This window comes from Labrus mixtus, chromosome 10 (assembly GCF_963584025.1).
Source record: "Labrus mixtus chromosome 10, fLabMix1.1, whole genome shotgun sequence".
NCBI lineage: Eukaryota > Metazoa > Chordata > Actinopteri > Labriformes > Labridae > Labrus > Labrus mixtus.
In genome coordinates this window covers 25,725,887-25,743,983 of record NC_083621.1, presented here as the reverse complement: position 1 = coordinate 25,743,983, position 18,097 = coordinate 25,725,887, and the positions used below count along the sequence as shown (strand labels likewise).

At 43.1% G+C, this 18,097-nt stretch overlaps 1 protein-coding gene across 1 annotated transcript in view; it reads left to right on the top strand.

The window, feature by feature from the left end:
• gpc4 (glypican 4) overlaps window positions 1-16,297 on the top strand; it is a 33,248-nt gene extending 16,951 nt beyond the window's left edge. Inside the window, exons 2-9 of the mRNA XM_061048847.1 lie at window positions 4,022-4,180; window positions 10,257-10,654; window positions 11,009-11,174; window positions 11,942-12,072; window positions 12,169-12,315; window positions 12,875-12,999; window positions 13,099-13,271; window positions 13,361-16,297. Coding sequence (XP_060904830.1) covers window positions 4,022-4,180; window positions 10,257-10,654; window positions 11,009-11,174; window positions 11,942-12,072; window positions 12,169-12,315; window positions 12,875-12,999; window positions 13,099-13,271; window positions 13,361-13,578 — 1,517 coding nt within the window. The 3' untranslated portion in view covers window positions 13,579-16,297. The remainder of the gene's footprint in view (window positions 1-4,021; window positions 4,181-10,256; window positions 10,655-11,008; window positions 11,175-11,941; window positions 12,073-12,168; window positions 12,316-12,874; window positions 13,000-13,098; window positions 13,272-13,360) is intronic.
• The last annotated feature ends 1,800 nt before the right edge of the window (window positions 16,298-18,097 follow it).

The window sequence follows — 18,097 nt, the reverse complement described above, 5'->3', positions numbered from 1 at the left end:
ATGCCACGGCACACAGTCACATGTTTATTTGCTCACTGCTCTCTTGTTATGACCACCATAAATGGTAGTTTTCTTATACTGAGGGACACTTGACCAGTGTTCTGTCTCTGTGTTGTCTTATTACTTCTTCAAGTACTTGAGAAGCTGGTGGAGGGAGAGGCCCCCCTAAAAGAGCTTCATAAGGCGACTGAGAGCCAGATCACCCATCATGAAAAGACTATTCATGCCAGGGATGGCAGAGAAATGACGGATACATGGACTGACGGAGCTTATTGTGAAACATTGAGGCTGAAACATGTCACGCAAACTCCGGCATGATCTTGATTTTTATAGGATCTAACTGTTCTTGTTAACTGTTCACTCTCTTGCATTCCAGCCGGACTCTTTTTCTCCCAGTGGTTTGAGATATTGGCTGCGAAAATGTTTTCACAAAGTATGCATTTGCAGAGAGTCTTGCGTTTTCAGAGACTTAATCCTTAGAGCTAACAATGTGACATTTGTACAGACATTCCTGTGAAATATTGACCATATCACTTTTATTTGTGTACTTTGGTAACTAGGGCTATTTTCCACGTGGACATAACCCTTTTGATTGTGTGCCTGTGCTGTGGGCAAGCAGGGGGCCCTGCTGGAGGAGAGACTGGCTCGCTGTTTCACCTAAAAGTTCAGTGTGTGTGCGCGCACTGCTCCCTGTACCTTCAATCATGCTGGTACAAAGAGCCATGTGTTGAGTAGTGATGTGATGTGTGAATATGTTTAGGCAGCGGCTGCCATCTTTGCCTGGGTATGTGTGTGAGTGTGTGCTCGCGTATGTACATAAGAGTTGAGGAGGGGGTTGTGTGGAACTGGGTGAGGTCTAGAGGGGGAGAGATGAGTTTGGGGATAGCACTGTGAGAGAAGGTGTGACTTAAGGCTTGTTTGACTCTGATCCCAGACAAAGGGGTCTAGTTAATGGCACCAGGGTGCATCCCTCCCTCTTGTGCCCTGTTTGGATGATTGTATTGCTATGAGTTATTTTTGACTTTATAGTTTTATTTTTTCAGAGTTTTAGATCCTATTTCAGTCGTGCTGGGAACTTCTCCAAACATGTTGTGCTTTGAGTTTGATGTTGAGAATGCTGAAGCAAAACTGAGCTGAACCGTGTTGTTTGCCGTGTGATTGTTCTACCAGCAATACTCTGGACTATGAAAACTCTAGAAACCTGATCTAGGAACTTTTTTCTATATAAGTGTAAAAAAAAAAAAATCAACAAGATAAGTCCTAATAACGTAATAGAGGCCAATGAGTGTTTCAAGCATGCACACACAGACTGTACCTCAACATGTAACAGAGAGTAAGCGATAATTGGCAGAGGTCATTATAATACAACGGTAAGGGCACATGAAAAATCCCCAATGTGTACGAATGATCAACAGTTACTGACAACATGAACCAAAACATAAAGCGATTTAGATGAAGTGATCCAGAAATCCCTTGAGTCCCCTAGAACAAAAGCTGAAAAACTGATCCTAAGGTCCATATGTACACCTAGCGGTTTTTCCGGGCAGTAAAGCTCTGGCTGTGTACTCGCGAGCGCATTCATGAAGCGTTTGTGCGCACTGTATGGCCATCCTGTCTCTATGACAACAGTCTGTTGACATTTGCCGCTGTATGACCGACACTACATACATACATTTGGAAATGAGCGGCACTGACATCAACAGCACCGCACTGAAAAGTGGAACGATTTTGAGCTAGAATTGCTCAGAGCGGCCGCACAAAAAAAATGCGGAGCAAAAGACGCTGCTGCGAACGCTCTCTCCTCATTGAAAATAATTGAAAAAAGACGCTGGCACTAAATAAAAGAAGCTAGGTAGACACAGGGCCTAAGGCAGTGTGTGTGATGAAATAAACGACAACAGGGAATGATGATTAAAGATGCCACAAGATTCACTTTACACTGTTTGTGTTCAATTTCATGTTTGCAGTGGAACATTGAAACACATTTGACTTAACGTAAAAACATTTCAGGATCAACACTAAGGCCGGATTATTCCGGGAAGTTGAGTAAATCTTTGAGCAAATGTTGTAAAACACGGCTGCTGAGGCTGAACGCTGCAGTAACCTGTGCATGGACTCAGGCTTTGAGTCAGTGAGCACAAGCTGCTGGGGAAAACTAAACAAGCTGTTGGTGCCTGGGTGCAGTGAAAGGATCCCTGTGTTCTCCCAGATTCCAACAGCCACATTTAAAACAAAACATTATTGCAGCTGCAACTTTGCATTCGTCCTCTCCTGACCCTCACCTTAATTGGCTGTTAAACTCACTATTGACAGAGTTGACAGTTGCTGTTAAATCAAAGACAGTATTTAGTTTTAAATAATAGTTTTGATTAGAAAGCTAAGATCAGTTTGTGTTGAGAAGTTTTGGACTCATTCATCCGATGAAGCCGATCTATTCATTCATTCGATTCAACTGCACTAAAGTGATGTCTCAAATAAAACACTTCACACCTCCTTTTTTAATTTGGCATGCAGCACTACTTGAGTATTCAGATCTTCACTGTATGGAAGCAAAGCGTTTTCAACTTTGTTAACAGAGCGAGCATAAAAAAAACATCAACCATTTAAGATGGATCACGTGACAGTCAGATGCCTGATGTCACATGAGAGTCATCTATATGCATTTTTAGAAGGTGCTGGATGGTACAACAGACAGAAGACTGTTGCTTCTCTATATATATATATATTTGTTTTTTAAATGCTGCCTTTCATGAATGCAACGTTGAATCTGCATCAGTGTGCACATAGGTGGACTCAAAGTGGGAGAGAAGCCAATCCTCTCCTCCTCTCCTCTTACAAGTCTGTTTTAAAAGGGCACGGCACTCAGAGCAAACTGAAACTCAGAGCTATCAATCAGGACAGGGAAGAGCCAGGATGAGAGCAGGGCTCTATAAAGCGTCTGGCTAAAGACTGCTCGGAGCTGAGGGTCGCAATTAATCCGCTTAAGTGCAGTTAAGTGTTTTTTCACAGCCAAGGTGCAGTTGATTTGGTGAGGAGCGAAGTTGTTAACAGGGAAGCACAATGAATCACTCAAAGCTCTTTTGTTATTAAAATATGAGAATCTGCAAAAAAAAAGAACTAAATTCATCACATTTATAAGCAGAACTAATATCATGTAAACAAGCTATGCTTTTTCACTTGGCATGTGTATTCTTCCTGTGGGTAGAGGGCCTGGGTATGATGGTCATGTTTTCACATCATGTTGATGAAGTTGGTTACAGCTTCCCTCAGATAAATTGTTGCAGATTTATGGGTGAAAAAGTGCTTTTTGAAGATATTTGTATTCATGTTAGTGACATGAATCCAAATGTTGTTTAAACATAAAGAAGAGCAGACATATAAACTATGAGTAATCACTTAAATGCACCTTTTTTTAGCTGCTGTGAGGAGATTTGAGCTGTTTATGAAACACTCTGAAATGAATACTGATGCATCGTAATGAGCTACTCGAGCAAACAAGATCATTTACATAAAGGATGTATCTACATGGTAATTTCTCATGCCTGTAACCGCGAGGTGTCTGACAAAATGAGGAACGACATGCTGCGGAAACAGCTGCTGTTTTCATTTTCAAATATTCAGTGATTTCTGCTATTGAGTGTTTAAAGGCAGCAGGAAGAGATTTCACATGAACAGGACAAGATGAGCAAAGCATGTAGAGATACTGCTTTGTCCACGGGGGCACTAAAATTGACACAAACAGAAATCATCTCAATGCAGCTTAAAAAATTGGTTTCTTTGTCTTAAACATTATCCCATTATTGAACATTTTAATGGCACAGTGAATATTTTTCTCCAATCATGCTGGAGTAATTCTTCATCAGTATTTTGAAAGATTGTATCCCACACAAAATCAAGAGAGTGTAAATGTGTGTCTTAAACAAGTTCAAATCAGTTGAAAGTTAAACGTCCTCTAAAGTCGGCTAATGAATGATTTTAATGTCAGAGTGTTCAACGTTTGTCTTCTGTGTTTCTATTCCAGGGGCTCCGTTGAAAGTGTGTCCGCAGGGTTTCTCCTGCTGCACGGTGGAGATGGAGGAGAAGCTGAGCCAGCAAAGCCACACGGAGATCAAAGCTCCTGTCTCGAGGCTTAGCACCAACCTACAATCCACCTTCCGACAGAGGCACGACCACTTTGACAGTAAGCAAACACACTTACATCTGCAAACTCGCACGCAAATGCGAGTTACTTTTTCAGGCCGCGTTGTGCTGCTTACCAGTGTCCTCAAGAATGAGTGTTGCACCATTTTTGATGGACGCTTCCACCTGCCATTGCCCTGCCTGGAGCGGAGACAGTCAGTCTGTGTCTGTTGGTCTGTCCACCTGTCTCTCAACGTCTCAACTCCCTGCCTCACTGACCCCCCCCCCCCAACAGCCTGGTCCCCAACTACCCGCTTTCCTTCTCTCTAGAGAGACATGCACGCTTCCAGACGGACCACACACATCTTCAGATTTAGTCTTAGTCTGTACTTCCTGTTCCTCTGTGTGTGAGCACATGTGTGTATGCCTGTAAATATTGGGATCAGGTTTCCCTGGAAGCGCATGGGAACATGCAGCAGTGCTGAGTCACCAAGGAAGTGGGGCAGCTTCACCTACCCAAAGCCTCCCAACTGTGCCTCTACTGGAAAAATCACTTTATAAGACAAACAGCAGAGGACAAAATACTTTTCTAAAAGTTAGTCGACTTAAAAAGAATGAAAGTACTTCTTAACACATTTGGTATTTTTCTTTTAATGGGTGGTTATGTGCATGGTCAAAAGCATTTTTGGTGACACATCCCTGCCCATATGCGGGTCACAGGCCGCCAAATCTTATGTGTCTGTGAAAGGGAGTGAGGGATAGTCAGCAATGGAGAGCGTGTGTATTGCAGCCAGATGTGAACAGGAATGTGACGTGTCGGAATGTAGTGGCTGCTTGAGCCGGCCCGCCCCTCTTTTTCTCCTCTCTTTCTGCTCTTTGTCCCCATCTAATGCCTCACTCTCCAACATGTCTATCTTTCTCTGCTACATCTCGTCATTAATCAGATGTCAGTCCCTCCAGGATGTTGCGATCGCAACAATTAATGCAAATTCAACCAATCCCCGCAAATTCTGGACGACCTTGCAATTTTGTCCAATCACCAAAACCTTTCTGCAAACGTTACCGCAAAACACACCAGGAGAATGACTGAAACGCGCGGACAACATACAAGACAAATCACAGTGACAGAGGCTGCTGCATCCGGATCGATTGCAAGTGCTGAAAGAAGCAAGGAGGGAGGGACTGAGATGTGTTGTGCTGTGTTCTGTCCTTCCTGCTCTTCACGTGTCTGTGCTGCTTTCTTAAACAGATCAGCTGATGCTCACTGTCATGTTGTTGGTCTACAACCGACATTTAGTCTCATCAGTGAATCTGATGATAATGTTCACAGTGAATACTTTTGACGTCAAGATGATGGAAAACTGTGATATTGGCCCTTCATGTCTTAGAGCGTGTGCTTTATGTTTTAATGCACATCATGTGACCCACAGTCCGGATCCCAAAGATGCAGAAACACACACACACACACGCGTTGTTCATCCTGGAGCATTGCAGGTCTTGTTATAATAAGTAAGAAACAATAGAACACTATTAATTTTTTTATGAAATCAAGATTTCTTGTCACTGCTTAGGGCTTCAGGTTGTGAAGCATTTATCATTAATACAATATGAAACACTTTATTGTCCCCTGGTGGAAATGTGTCTTGGACTCAAATTGCTGCCAAACATTCAGCTGCTTTCACTAGAATCAATAAATATTAAAACAATAGAAAAACACACCCACATGTAAACAGAAAGTCACATACCGATGCAAAACAACACAACATATATTGCGCAAGATCTGCAAAATCACAGCACAGTATAGAGATGAGTTTCTGTGCTATAATAAAATAATCTGACAAAGCGTGAGATTTAAAAGAGGAACTGATACATGAAGCACATTCGTCTAAACATTTTTCTCCAATTGTTTAAAGGACTAGAACATGTAAGTTTGCCTTCAGCTGTAGGTTTCCTTTGCCTGATGATTCTGTGTTTACCACCAATATCAAACTTTAAAAGCTTTTATAACACAATTGTCATAACAGACTTCTCACAAAAAGTCATACCGAAGCACAAAGCCTGATCATCTTAAGGTTTTCTTTCTGACCAGTAGGGGGCAGCCCTCCAGCTCACTGTCAAAATCTGCCCTGCATTCCCTTTACCTTCCTCTTCTTTGTGCCCCCTCCTCATCACTGTAGACAAGTAGCTGCTGTCTCTGAACTGTTAGATGTGGGATCTTTTTACAAAAGTCTGCTGTGCTCTTTTCCAGCTGGGCCATTAGACCATCCCTCTCACTGGATACAGTGACAGGCTCAGGTTGCTGTCCTATTATATCCTGTTGTCACACTGAGACACCAAGAAGAAGGCGATTCACGTCGCTGAAACTGCCATAGGAAGTCCTTAATATTGTATTTCCTGTTAAAAACCGTATCAACAGAGGGAGAAAGTCACGACCATGACATCTACTGCTCGCTAAAGTGGATGCATATTAACCCAGCTGCAGCTGGACATAAAGACAGACGCAACAAATGAACTCACACACTACCAAACTCAGGAAGTGGTGTATGTGATTAGGCAGGCTCTCATCATGCGCCTGGAGCTAGGAGTCATGGCCAATTAAGACCTGGGCCAGAAATAGTTCTCCCCTCTCTCTGTGTTTGTCCTGGCCTCAGCCTGTCTGTCCTGATGCACTGACCCCAGCCAGCAGAGCAAGCCTATGTCTGGAATTTAAGCACTTGGATTAAGGCCCCTTGTCTCGAGTCACACACACACATTCACAACAAGACACATCCCTCCGAAGCACTGAAGTACAACAGCAGGAGGGACGGAATCCTATCCCATAAGAAAAGGGAGAAGCACAGGGACTAATTGGCACAAATAGGATGCAATTACTGCCTGGGCTGGGATTGGGAGGAGCAGAGTTTATAGGGCCACAAGTTGGGGTGATGGGGAGAGGGGGAAGTTTCTTTGTGGAGGAAGTAGGAGGGAGCAGTGGGAGGAGATCGGTCAGCTCCTCTGTTCCTGTGATGGATTGGGCCTAAGATCAGCGCTCATAATTTAGGGCCTTCTATGCAACATGTGGAAACGATGACGAGAGAGGAAAAGACTGAGACTCAAAGAGGCAGGAGTTGTCCTCCTTCCTTATGTTTCGCTACAGCTTACACACTCTCCCGTGTAACCTTTCACCTAGATTCTGGTAGACCATTGGCTAGGCAACAGGCGCATTTTTTAATGGAGAAATCCTGAGGGAGTGCTCAGCTTCTCGGTCTGTTGGCAGACGGCTGTGTGTCATAAACTGTTTTTAATGACAATGCAAGATGCCTTTGTAATACTGCTCTTACTTCAGACCCTACACTAGGGCCAAAGAGCCCCCCACCCCATCCACCCCTTGCTGCCACTGCTCACACACCCTGATCAGGCCACTCTCTTTTAACCAGTAGGTTTGTTCAAACCCATTACAGGGTTCATCAGATAAGCGTATCGCCATCATCGCTCTAATAAACTGTAGAAAGGAAGTAGAGAAGTTTAGATTTGTTTTCCTGCTTCATGCCTCTCCCTCCTCCTCTACACCTCCTCCGTCTCTTTTCAATGACTTTAAACTTGTGGCAACTATGACATTCCAGTGCTGGGGGTGGACCTTTTGTTTTAATCTCTGTCAATGGAGCGTGGAACTTGGTTCCCCCCTCTCCCCTGGCTTTGTGTTTGTATATTTGTGTGTGCGTGTGTTGGAGGAAAAAGGGGGGGGGGCAATGATGATGGGGAGGTAAATGGAGGGGCTGCAGTGTTTCCGGTATCCTTGGCGACACAGTGGGGATTTGGAGTTAAAAAAGCCCTCAACTTAACCCGCCTCGAGCCGCCCTCAGCCCTCCCCTACCTCATTTTTTCTTTTTAGTGTGTCAGTCTGAAGTGGAAGTGACAGCGCTACTAGGGGACTGTGTGTGTGTACTGGTGGCAGGGAGTGTTTAGTGACTCCCTCTGTGAGAGCATGGGAACTTTACATTTCAAAGCCAAGCAGAGGGCACCCAGAGAACCTGCAGTGGGACCATAGTGGGAGGGGGGAGGTGTTGAGTAAAGATGAGTAAAACCGGGGGTCTATGCTTCCATGCCCACAAAACTCAAGGTGAAGCATTTTTCAGAGACTATGAGGAATTCTCATTTTGTTCAGATTAAGAAAGTCGGGGGACAAGGAGAGGGTGTCTGTGGGAGAGGGGGCCTGGATTATTGGGGGTGGGGGTAAGCGGTGAGGGGGGTGAAGGGCATTCCTTAGGATGAAGTAGGTCATTGTTCCCTGTCTCTAGTGAAGAGAGCTCTCTGAAGGAACTGATGAAGTGAAAGCAGTGGAGGGAGGGAGATGCAGGCCTGGATGGGGGGTACAGGTCCATATACTGGGAGGGAAAGAGGGGAGGGGGAGGGGGGGGGGGTTGCATTATTCAGTAATCCTATTGAAAATGTCTCTGAAGGACAGTCCAAGAGAAGCTGGGAGAAAGGAGAGCGAATGGAATGTGACAACAGAAAAATGCCATTGATGGTGGTCAGTTTGAAGCGGCTTGATGTGGAGAGACGTCTCTGCTGAATGGCAAGTCTACAGAGGAGAGTTGCAAAGGCGCTCGTTCAGCCTGACAGAGATGCTCCGACTCCACCTTTCACCCCTCCTGCTTCTGTCCCCTCGTCTCCTTTCCAACCAGATCTTCCCATAGCCAATTCCTTTCCCCTTTGATTTAAGATTTTATGCCTCGGCTGTTTCTGTTGAGATGCTCCAAATGTCAGAGCACGGACACAGGTGAAGTGGAAGGTCCGTCAACTGATTTCACATCGTAGCAGAAGGACAGAAGTCCAAAGTGAAGGTGTGGACTGTGGAGGGCTCTACATGTTAAGATCTTTTGATGTAATAGGACACACTCAAGTAGCAGTAATATTTCACTGCTCAGACTACAGCAGTTTTCAGTTATTTATAAGCGGTGTTGTTTAAAGTCACCAAACTTCCCCAGTGCTCAAATCTGAGTCCTAGTCCAGTCCTCCCCATGATCTTAGTCCAAGTCCGATCACTCAAGGTTGAGTCTGAGCTGTGTTCCAGATGGGTTCAGTTTAGCACATTAAATATTTATTTATCATTTTAAGTGTTTCTGAGCGGAGCTGGAACTCTCTTATATCTGAGTGTTCATGTTTATACTCTGCTCGGGCCTACAGGGTGAAATATTGTTTAAACACAGAGCCAAATTATGATTATTATTATATTATGTTGAGCAGTGCAAACCTTCCAGGTGAATCTTTTATTGTGTTGTTTTGATGTATGAATGTCTTCTTCAGCTAGTTAACTATTTACAACAATTTATAAATATTGGAGAGAAGCTGTTAAATCAACTTTAAATGTTTCCATGTGTGCAGTGAGGTCACTGCTGCAAATATCACGGGACATTTAAGCAGCAAAGTTAAAACCACTGACAAAACTTCACGGGACAGAGGAAACTCTGCGGGCAGGACTGACAAACTTTTAGTATTTATAATGACATTTTGAATCCAGCAATGATGGAGCTCAGGATTTAAAAGGAGAACTGCAGCTTCTCTCCAAACTGACTGTGTGTGACCTTTTGGATGTGTAGAAGACAGTTCATTTGTTAACATTAGATTCTGACCTGTCCTGTCGGCGTGTCTGGAGATTTCCATTGATCAAGAATGTTATGACGCCGCACATCACCACAACGTGCGAGAATGTGCAAGCAGATAAAAACTGAATCAATCATTAGGGCCTTATACCAAAAACTTACAAACCTATAACACTAATTATAATAAATACATCCATTAATAAACAATAACCATCAATTTTCCAAATCTGAAAGGGTCAATGCCCAAGTCATAGTTGAAGTCTGAGTCATCAGTACACAAGTCCGAGTCAGGAGTCAGGACTTGAGTGCCTTATGCATGTGATCACTGGTGGTATAAGTCTAAACAAGACGACATCCTAAGAAGTTATTGACTTGAAGATGAATAAACTGAACTCTCAGTAGGATGGAACAACAATATTCATCATAAGTTCAGTGTCTTTGTAACCTCTTTAAAACAGATCCCTGCTGTTGACTAACATGTTCAGGTTATTTGGCTGCTCTGTGTTTAGACATCACACTCATTCTGCTCTTTTGTTTCTTTTTCTTTTTTTACAGAGTTTTTCCGTGAGCTTCTGAAAAATGCAGAGGTCTCGCTGCACAACATGTTCGTGCGGACCTACGGGATGATGTACGTGCAGAACGCAGAACTGTTCAAGAACTTTTTCGAGGCCCTGACCCGGTACTATGTGTCCGGAAGTGCTGCTGTCAACCTGGACTCCATGCTGTCGGACTTCTGGGCCGACCTCCTGGAGAGGATGTTCCGGCTGGTCAACGTGCAGTACGAGTTCAGCGACGCCTACATGGAGTGCGTCAGCCGGCACACGGAGCAGCTGCAGCCCTTCGGCGATGTGCCCCGCAAGCTCCGCATCCAGCTGACGCGGTCCTTTGTGGCTGCTCGCACCTTCATACGCGGCCTGACGCTCATGCCGGATGTGGTTAATAAAGTTTCTACAGTAAGTGAGAGGTGTTCTTGTCTCTGAACAGTTCCCCTAGTAGCAGACTCTGAAGAGTTGGTCCTGATAGCCCTCTGACTTCATATCTTTCCTGGAAGAACTGAGGCTCCATTACAGTGTCTCTGATAACATAAACCACTTAAACTGTTATGGTATGGCATGTTTTTCCACTGCAGGGAGTGATTCATTGGTGATTAGATTATACTGCGTTGTAGGGCTGGCTTATGAAAAGAACGGCCCTGCTTTTTTTCTTCTTTTTTTTTTACAGTGCAAGTCTTTGTCTGTGGTGGAGTTGGAAAAGTGTTTTTGCTTTCGTGCAATAACAAACTGCTTACTGTCTCCTCCCTTCTCCAGGTCAGTGCATCTCCCAGCTGTGTTCGAGCCGCCATGAAGATGTTGTACTGTCCCTACTGCTCAGGCCAAGTGGCCCTGAAACCCTGCCAGAACTACTGTCTGAATGTGCTGCGTGGGTGTTTGGCCAATCAGGCTGACTTGGACATAGAGTGGAACAACTTCCTTGGTAAGCAACAATCATAAATGAATAAAAGTATCCGTCTGCAGGCATTATTAGACTGAGCTGACCATGATTTCACATTGGTATGAGAGTTTTTTAATGAAGATCCCTGCTGTTTAGTCTAAAAAGAAACCATTGCATTGCTCTCATTTAACTGAACAATAACTAAGGTTTGATACAATCTACCCTCATCTACTATGTGGTCCAATGTGACATGATGGGATTCAGCATACACGTTGATTTAAATACACACTAGTATGGTAGGACATAAAAAACACTGTCATGCCCAAACACATCCCTCGTTCTTTAGTATTTTGTCCCAGTAAAGGCAGGGGGGGGGGGGGGGGCATGAGCATGTTGTGACCCACAGGATGAATGCAGCTCCTGTGTTTAGTAAACATGTTCTCAGGTTAGTTTCATTACATCCTGGGTGGTGCTTCAGTTCAGTCTACTCTGTTTGCATTGCTTTTTTTTTTCCACACGGCACACTCGCGTGAAAAATAAGTTTCCTATCTTCTTTATCACTATAACATGTGTCTGCCTGTCGGCTGAAACTGCTACAGTCTGTGGAGGCTTTCTGCTGCCTCCTCCATTGCAGCAGCTTTGATCTGCCATCATCTGAGCTCTCTGTTTAACTGGTTAACAATCTCCTGCTCGTGGGCGTCTGCTTCCCCCTAGTGGCAGCTACATGTAATGCAACCTGAACTGAATATGATGTCCAATGACTGTTCTTCTGCTGTTTTTGATTACATCTCCATTTCTTTGGTTTTTAGATGCCATGCTCAGTCTTGCTGAGAGGCTCGAAGGCCCCTTCAATTTTGAGTCTGTGATGGATCCCATTGACGTGAAGATCTCGGAAGCCATCATGAACATGCAGGAGAACAGCATGCAAGTGTCGCAGAAGGTCAGTAACATTTCACCATGTTTTTAAGAAATGAAATAAACGGAGGTAACCAGTTCAACTAACTCCTATGTGTTCTATCTTCATTATTCCTCACAGGTTTTCCAAGGATGTGGGCAGCCGAAACCAAGCATGGCTTTCCGTTCCACTCGTTCGGTCAAAGAAACAGGCTTTACCGGCCGCTTCCGCCCTTACAGTCCTGATGCTAGACCCACTACTGCTGCTGGCACCAGTCTAGATCGACTGGTAAGAACTGTTTACTCTTCTGTGAACACAAGAGTACACTCAGGACACACCACATGTGACACAGAAACCCTGGGTTTATCATGTGTCCTCTACGTCTCCAGCTGACTACTTTAGTTCAGACTTTAATCACATCACTACTACTAGAAGGTCAAGGGACTCTATGCCCAATTATTCCCTCAACCTGTCACTTCTAAGGGCGTTTTTTGTGTCACATTATAGATCGTCTAAGAAAACAAAAATGTGTGAAGAACTATATCTGTGCAGGCGTTTCTACTCTGACCACATACATTACTGCTACTATTCATTATGCTGGCAGAAGATAATGTTGTTGGCAACGGATCAAGTGTAAACATTTACACCGTAAATATCTGTGCTCGATAATGGCCCAGATCGCCTCAGGAAGTGGTGTAATTAATGGAAAATGATGGCTCCTGGAGGTTGTTACATTTAGATACTTGTGTGGTCCGCTGATAAACAGATTGCTCAAGAGGAAAAATACTTTCTTTCTTTGTTTGTGTATTTGTGACTGACTTTTATTTCCCTTTTGTTTTCTGTGCAGACAAGTGATGTGAAGAAAAAGTTGAAGCATGCAAAGAAATTTTGGTCCACATTACCTGAGACCGTGTGTGCAGGAGAGAGGATCGCACCCGGGGACGAGTGCTGGAATGGAACGGCGAAAAGCAGGTGAGATGTGCACCACACATCCAGGTTGTGAATGATGCAGTCTGTAAAGTATGGTGCGATAGTCCTACAGCTCCACTCATTGACTCTCCCTGTCTTTAGGTACGAGTCAGTGGTCATTGGCAATGGGCTGGCCAATCAGGTTTCAAACCCTGACGTGGATGTGGACATTACAAAGCCAGACATTGTGATTCGCAGTCAGATCGCAGTACTGAAGGAAATGACGAGCTGGCTCAAAGCTGCACACAGTGGCAATGATATCTCCATGGAAAGCGGTGAGGACACTAAACCCCATTTATGTTTAGTTTTTTTTTTTTTCAGTAGTTGTCGCACACATCTGAAACTGTCTCTTTTTTTCCCCTAGATGATGACGGCAGCGGAGGAGAAGAGGAGAGCGGCAGCGGTTGTGACTCTCCCTCCTGTGACACAGACGACATCTACTTCTCAACTCCACCAAACCCCGGCAATCCCCGGGTCAGACCGGTGGTGAATAGTCCTTCAGCTGCAGCCTTCTCACAGGGGAGCGTGGCGCTGGCGCTCTGCGGGCTGGCCCTGGCCCTGCTGGCTCCTCACTTAAGATAAAAACCAGCTCGGCAGGGAGAGAACGAGAAAGACCAGGAATGACCGAGCAAAGGGGAAAACTGTCAGAGACTTTAAAAAGACTGCCTTCAGGACCTTGGACTGTCCGCCATTGGGGGGGAAGACTCTTCAAAATATTACATTAACTTCACCTTTAATTATTTGTTTGTATGTTTTAAAGACGTCAGTGTACATGGACTCTCTTCCTAAGACATTCACCTTTTCCCCGTTCCCCAGATAAACCTTTACTCCTTTTGGTTCTTTTGGTGCCAAACTATGGTTCTGCTTGCAGCGTGACAAAAATGATAATTGTCTCTTTCGGCAATTCAATGAATAATTCACAATTGTACCTTCCTCAATGATCGCCGTCTGGTGAATACATAGTACGCTGAGTGTTCGGTGAATCACTGAGTGCCTGTGATTCATATTTCTGAGGACCTTCATCATGTTTTTATGAATGTTAACAATTTATAACAACCATTGTTGCACATTATGAAAGTGCATACTGTGAATGTTTTTGTCTGTCCATTCATACTTGTGACACATCAGCCATTCAGATATTATGAAGCTAGCTATCTCAACCAAGAAACTGTCGAAGCTTTTGTTCCCTCCGCTTCGGAGAGACATTTAAATTTTCCCGCTCATTCGAAGAAACGCAGTGTGAGACGTTGCAGCACAGGTGTTTATGTTTGACCTCGGGATGGAATCCTCCTCTACAGGAGCTTTTCATGTGCTCCCAAAACATGCACATTGTATGTGTGCTTTGAGCATTAGTACAACCTAATTTTTCATTTCCATGTTTTAACCTTATGTCCTCAGCTAAAACATTTCATAATCAAGGTCATACCTCATGCATGCGGTCATTGCCGATGCAATCGAGTGGTGTTGAAAGTGTCTGATCGAGTGGAGAGATGTGGCTGGCATCCTGGTGAAAGGTAACTGTTGTGGAAGAGGAAGGACTCCCTTGGCATTACCCCTTAAAGAAGGCAAAGCGAACAAGTCCTGAACGCCCTTTTTGGTACTGTAAGCTCAGTTGAGCACAGAGGATCTGGCTCCACACAGTCTTACTTGTTTTATGGAAAGGTGTGCGGAGCGTTCGACATGAAACTACAGAAGAGGAACAAAAGACGGGGCTTTGATCAAATGAAATCAAGAAAAGATGATTTAAATACAGGGTTTATGTTGAAGAGGTGTTGTCATGTTTAGCTATTTTTGGTATGAAGATATATATTAGGTACTACAGTGGATTTTACATTTAGTTTTAGGTGGTGGATATTGTGGGCACTTTTGGTCCGAATTTTCCGAGGTTCATTTTTTGCCCACATCCCCCGTCACACTTGTACCTCGTGAATGGCCCGTGTCAGTATAAATGACTCATCCTGAACCATCTGATTCACCCATCCTCATCCTCGTGTTCGTATTGTCTCAACTGGGGGTCAAATGTTCATTTTCACAAGTGCAACCAAAATTCATGTGATGTATGGTGCCTGATCTTTGTGTAAAACCTTGGTACATTACTAGCTTTTTCATGAGGTCAAAAAAACAGTGTAGATGTTGGTTTGTGTCTTTATCTGCTACAATTCCTTAAAGGGTGTGAGGAATTGTTAAGAGCTGCAGAGCACAACAAATGATTTTTGTAATCTTCTCATTTGATAGTCGGAATTACCATTACATTACCGGGCGAGTTCTCGTCTGATAGGATGCTGCCTCATGTAGTGTTTGTACAGTAACTTATGCATATTTTAATTTCATTGCAAACATGCTTTTGGAACTGAAATAGCTTATCAACAATACAGTATTCAATGAACTCTTCCGTTTCTTAAAGTAATGTGTCAAACTGATGAGCTGTGGAGGCTTTGAATATGCATTTTGTAAAGTACAGAAAAGTTGAAATGTTAAATATGAGCACCATCGGTTCGCCTCTTGTTTGGCCCTACATGTTGACAGGTTGATTGTAAGCTTACAAGAAAATGTCTTCTAAAAAATAAAAAGTGATGTTCCCTCTTAGCACACGTGGAACACATCAACAAAGGAATCAATCATAAGAATTTGATATTGAAGGATTTGATCAAACATCAAAGCAGCCCTTATAAAGTACTGAAGCCTTAACTTAAAAGAATGACGCTGTGTTTCAGCAGCTTGATTTGGCATCGTTTGTGCATTTCACAAGTTCACTTCCAATAATTTTTGTGTTCCACTAACATTTCTACAAGGGCTTGTGCATATGTTTTTGTCATGTGGAAGAGTTGTATCCCGTGTGAAGACACCCGACGTTCTGACCGCCGTAGCAAACGTTTCGGGTGGTGATGGTAAAAGTCTGTGCTTGCGGGCCAGGGCAGCAACACTTTCCGGCCGGCGGGAGTTTGTCCAGCTGCTGGATGTTGTTCATTTCATCCATTGTCTAACTGAAGTCAAGAGGCTTGAGAGTTCAGATGGATTTTTTGTTCAAACTTCCCTTAGCCTTTGGCCCAGAACAACAGAAAGGACTCATATTTTGATGAGAGTGACTGAAAAGATGAAAAAAAAAAAGTGTGTAAATAAAGAGCAGCCGTTTTTAGATGTCTCTAAAAGAGGCCGTAACAGTAAAGCAGATTTTTACTTGTGAGAGTATCTCCTAAATGTTATGGGAAAACAAGATGAGATAGATGTTAAAATGTAAGAGAATATGTATATTAAACAACATTTCTTAGTCTTGTTGAAATAAAGACTGCCAATATTTAAATGTTTGTGTGGTCTCTTTGTGTTCTACACTTTCTCACAGGTCAAGTGACCACAGGTGAATGTAAGTGAAGTCAACGGATACTCAATTCTAAGTGTATTTGTGACAAAAAGTTTAATGATTAGTTGAAGGTGTCACCAATTACACAAAATAACTTTTGAGAGTTTTTAATCTCATCTGGTAGGCACTGACTGATATGAAGAGGTAAGGAGGGTTTGACTTCTTCCTCTAATGTAATTTAAACTGACTGCAACTGTACTGTACAAAATCTACAACCTTTCCTCATATGGTCGCAAAGGAAGACAGTCATGATGGTCAATCCTGCATAGGTTATGCACATTTACCTGGTACAGGTCAATGTTTTAATTTTGATCTATGTAGGGGTTTCTTTAAATCTTTGTTCAGGTAATATATAAAAACAGGAGGGGGGTGGGGGGGGGGGTAGTGGGTGTTGTTGGATGTAACAAATGTCTCATGTCAAGTGTGTCTTGTAAGCTGCTACTGGATGCTTTTTTATTTCCCTCAGGATCAATTAAGTATTTTATTTATTTAACCAGGTTGATACCATTGAGATTAAGAACCTCTTTTCCAAGGGAGACCCTGACCGAGACATTCAGCAGCAAAAACACAAAGTCACAGACAGAGACACAAAAACAATTTAGAAAAACACTGACATTGGCATTAAAATAGAACCTCTATCTATGAGTCAAAGCAGGCAAGATTTAAAACATGGACATCCTATAGAATCTGCTTCCAGGTCTTTCATTTGAGATTTAAAAACATTCCAGGACACCAGCTCCTTGAGTTTTAAGTCATTCTGCAACAGATCCAGGCTTAGGGTGCAGAATACATAAAATCCCTTTTCCCCAATTTCTGTCTGAGTGTTTGGGACAGAGAGCATAAACAGGTCCTGAGAACGCAAAATAATACACTTAAATACTTTCCTGCGTGACAAATAGCATCTATCCATCTATCAATCTGCACATGCCAGGCTCAGACAGTGAACATGTTGTCTCATTGTCAGTGTAAAAAAGAGAAAAATCACATGTCATCCTTAACTGGTATATCATTTAAACTTTAAAGCAGAAAAAATAAAAAAAATGGTCAAAAGTATCAGGGCGATGTGTCGTGTGCCAGCATCAACTGAGAGCTGTCAAACAAGTCAGTGTAAGAAGAAATACATGTTTCTAAATCTCTCACTTAGTTCACTAAGTTCATGCAATGAAATTACCAAAACTATTTGTAAGACATTTGTAAGTCACTGTCACATATCAAAATCCCACACTTGTGTTCTTTGTTGATTTTTGGAGGCTATTCTGTATCCATAGTGAAATCCAAGCAACAACTGACCTAAAGTGGACATGAGACACTGAGAGGGGGGTTTCGAGATGCCTTTGATGACCACATAAAAACATTAAATGATTTAAGATTTCACATTGAACCCATTAACGGGGAAAACACATATAAAGAATACGTGCATTTAAATACAACTATAGTAATTAAGTAAGATTTATGCTGAAATGAAAGTGATATGTATCATTTAAATGTAAGTTTGCACATGTGCAACAATGTGTGTGTAGCTCCCTATGAATAAAAACACACACTAACATGACTTGTGTGTCTGTTTATTAAATGAATTATGTCCACTCAGTCCTACAGTCAATACACGGAGATACTGCTTATAGCCTTTCTTACAATACATTACTAAAATAGGGACAGTGGGGGTACCCAGTCTCTAGCGTGGTTATTTTGGGGGTCCCCAGCTGAAATGTTTGGGAACCCCTAAGCCGTAGTGCCATAGAG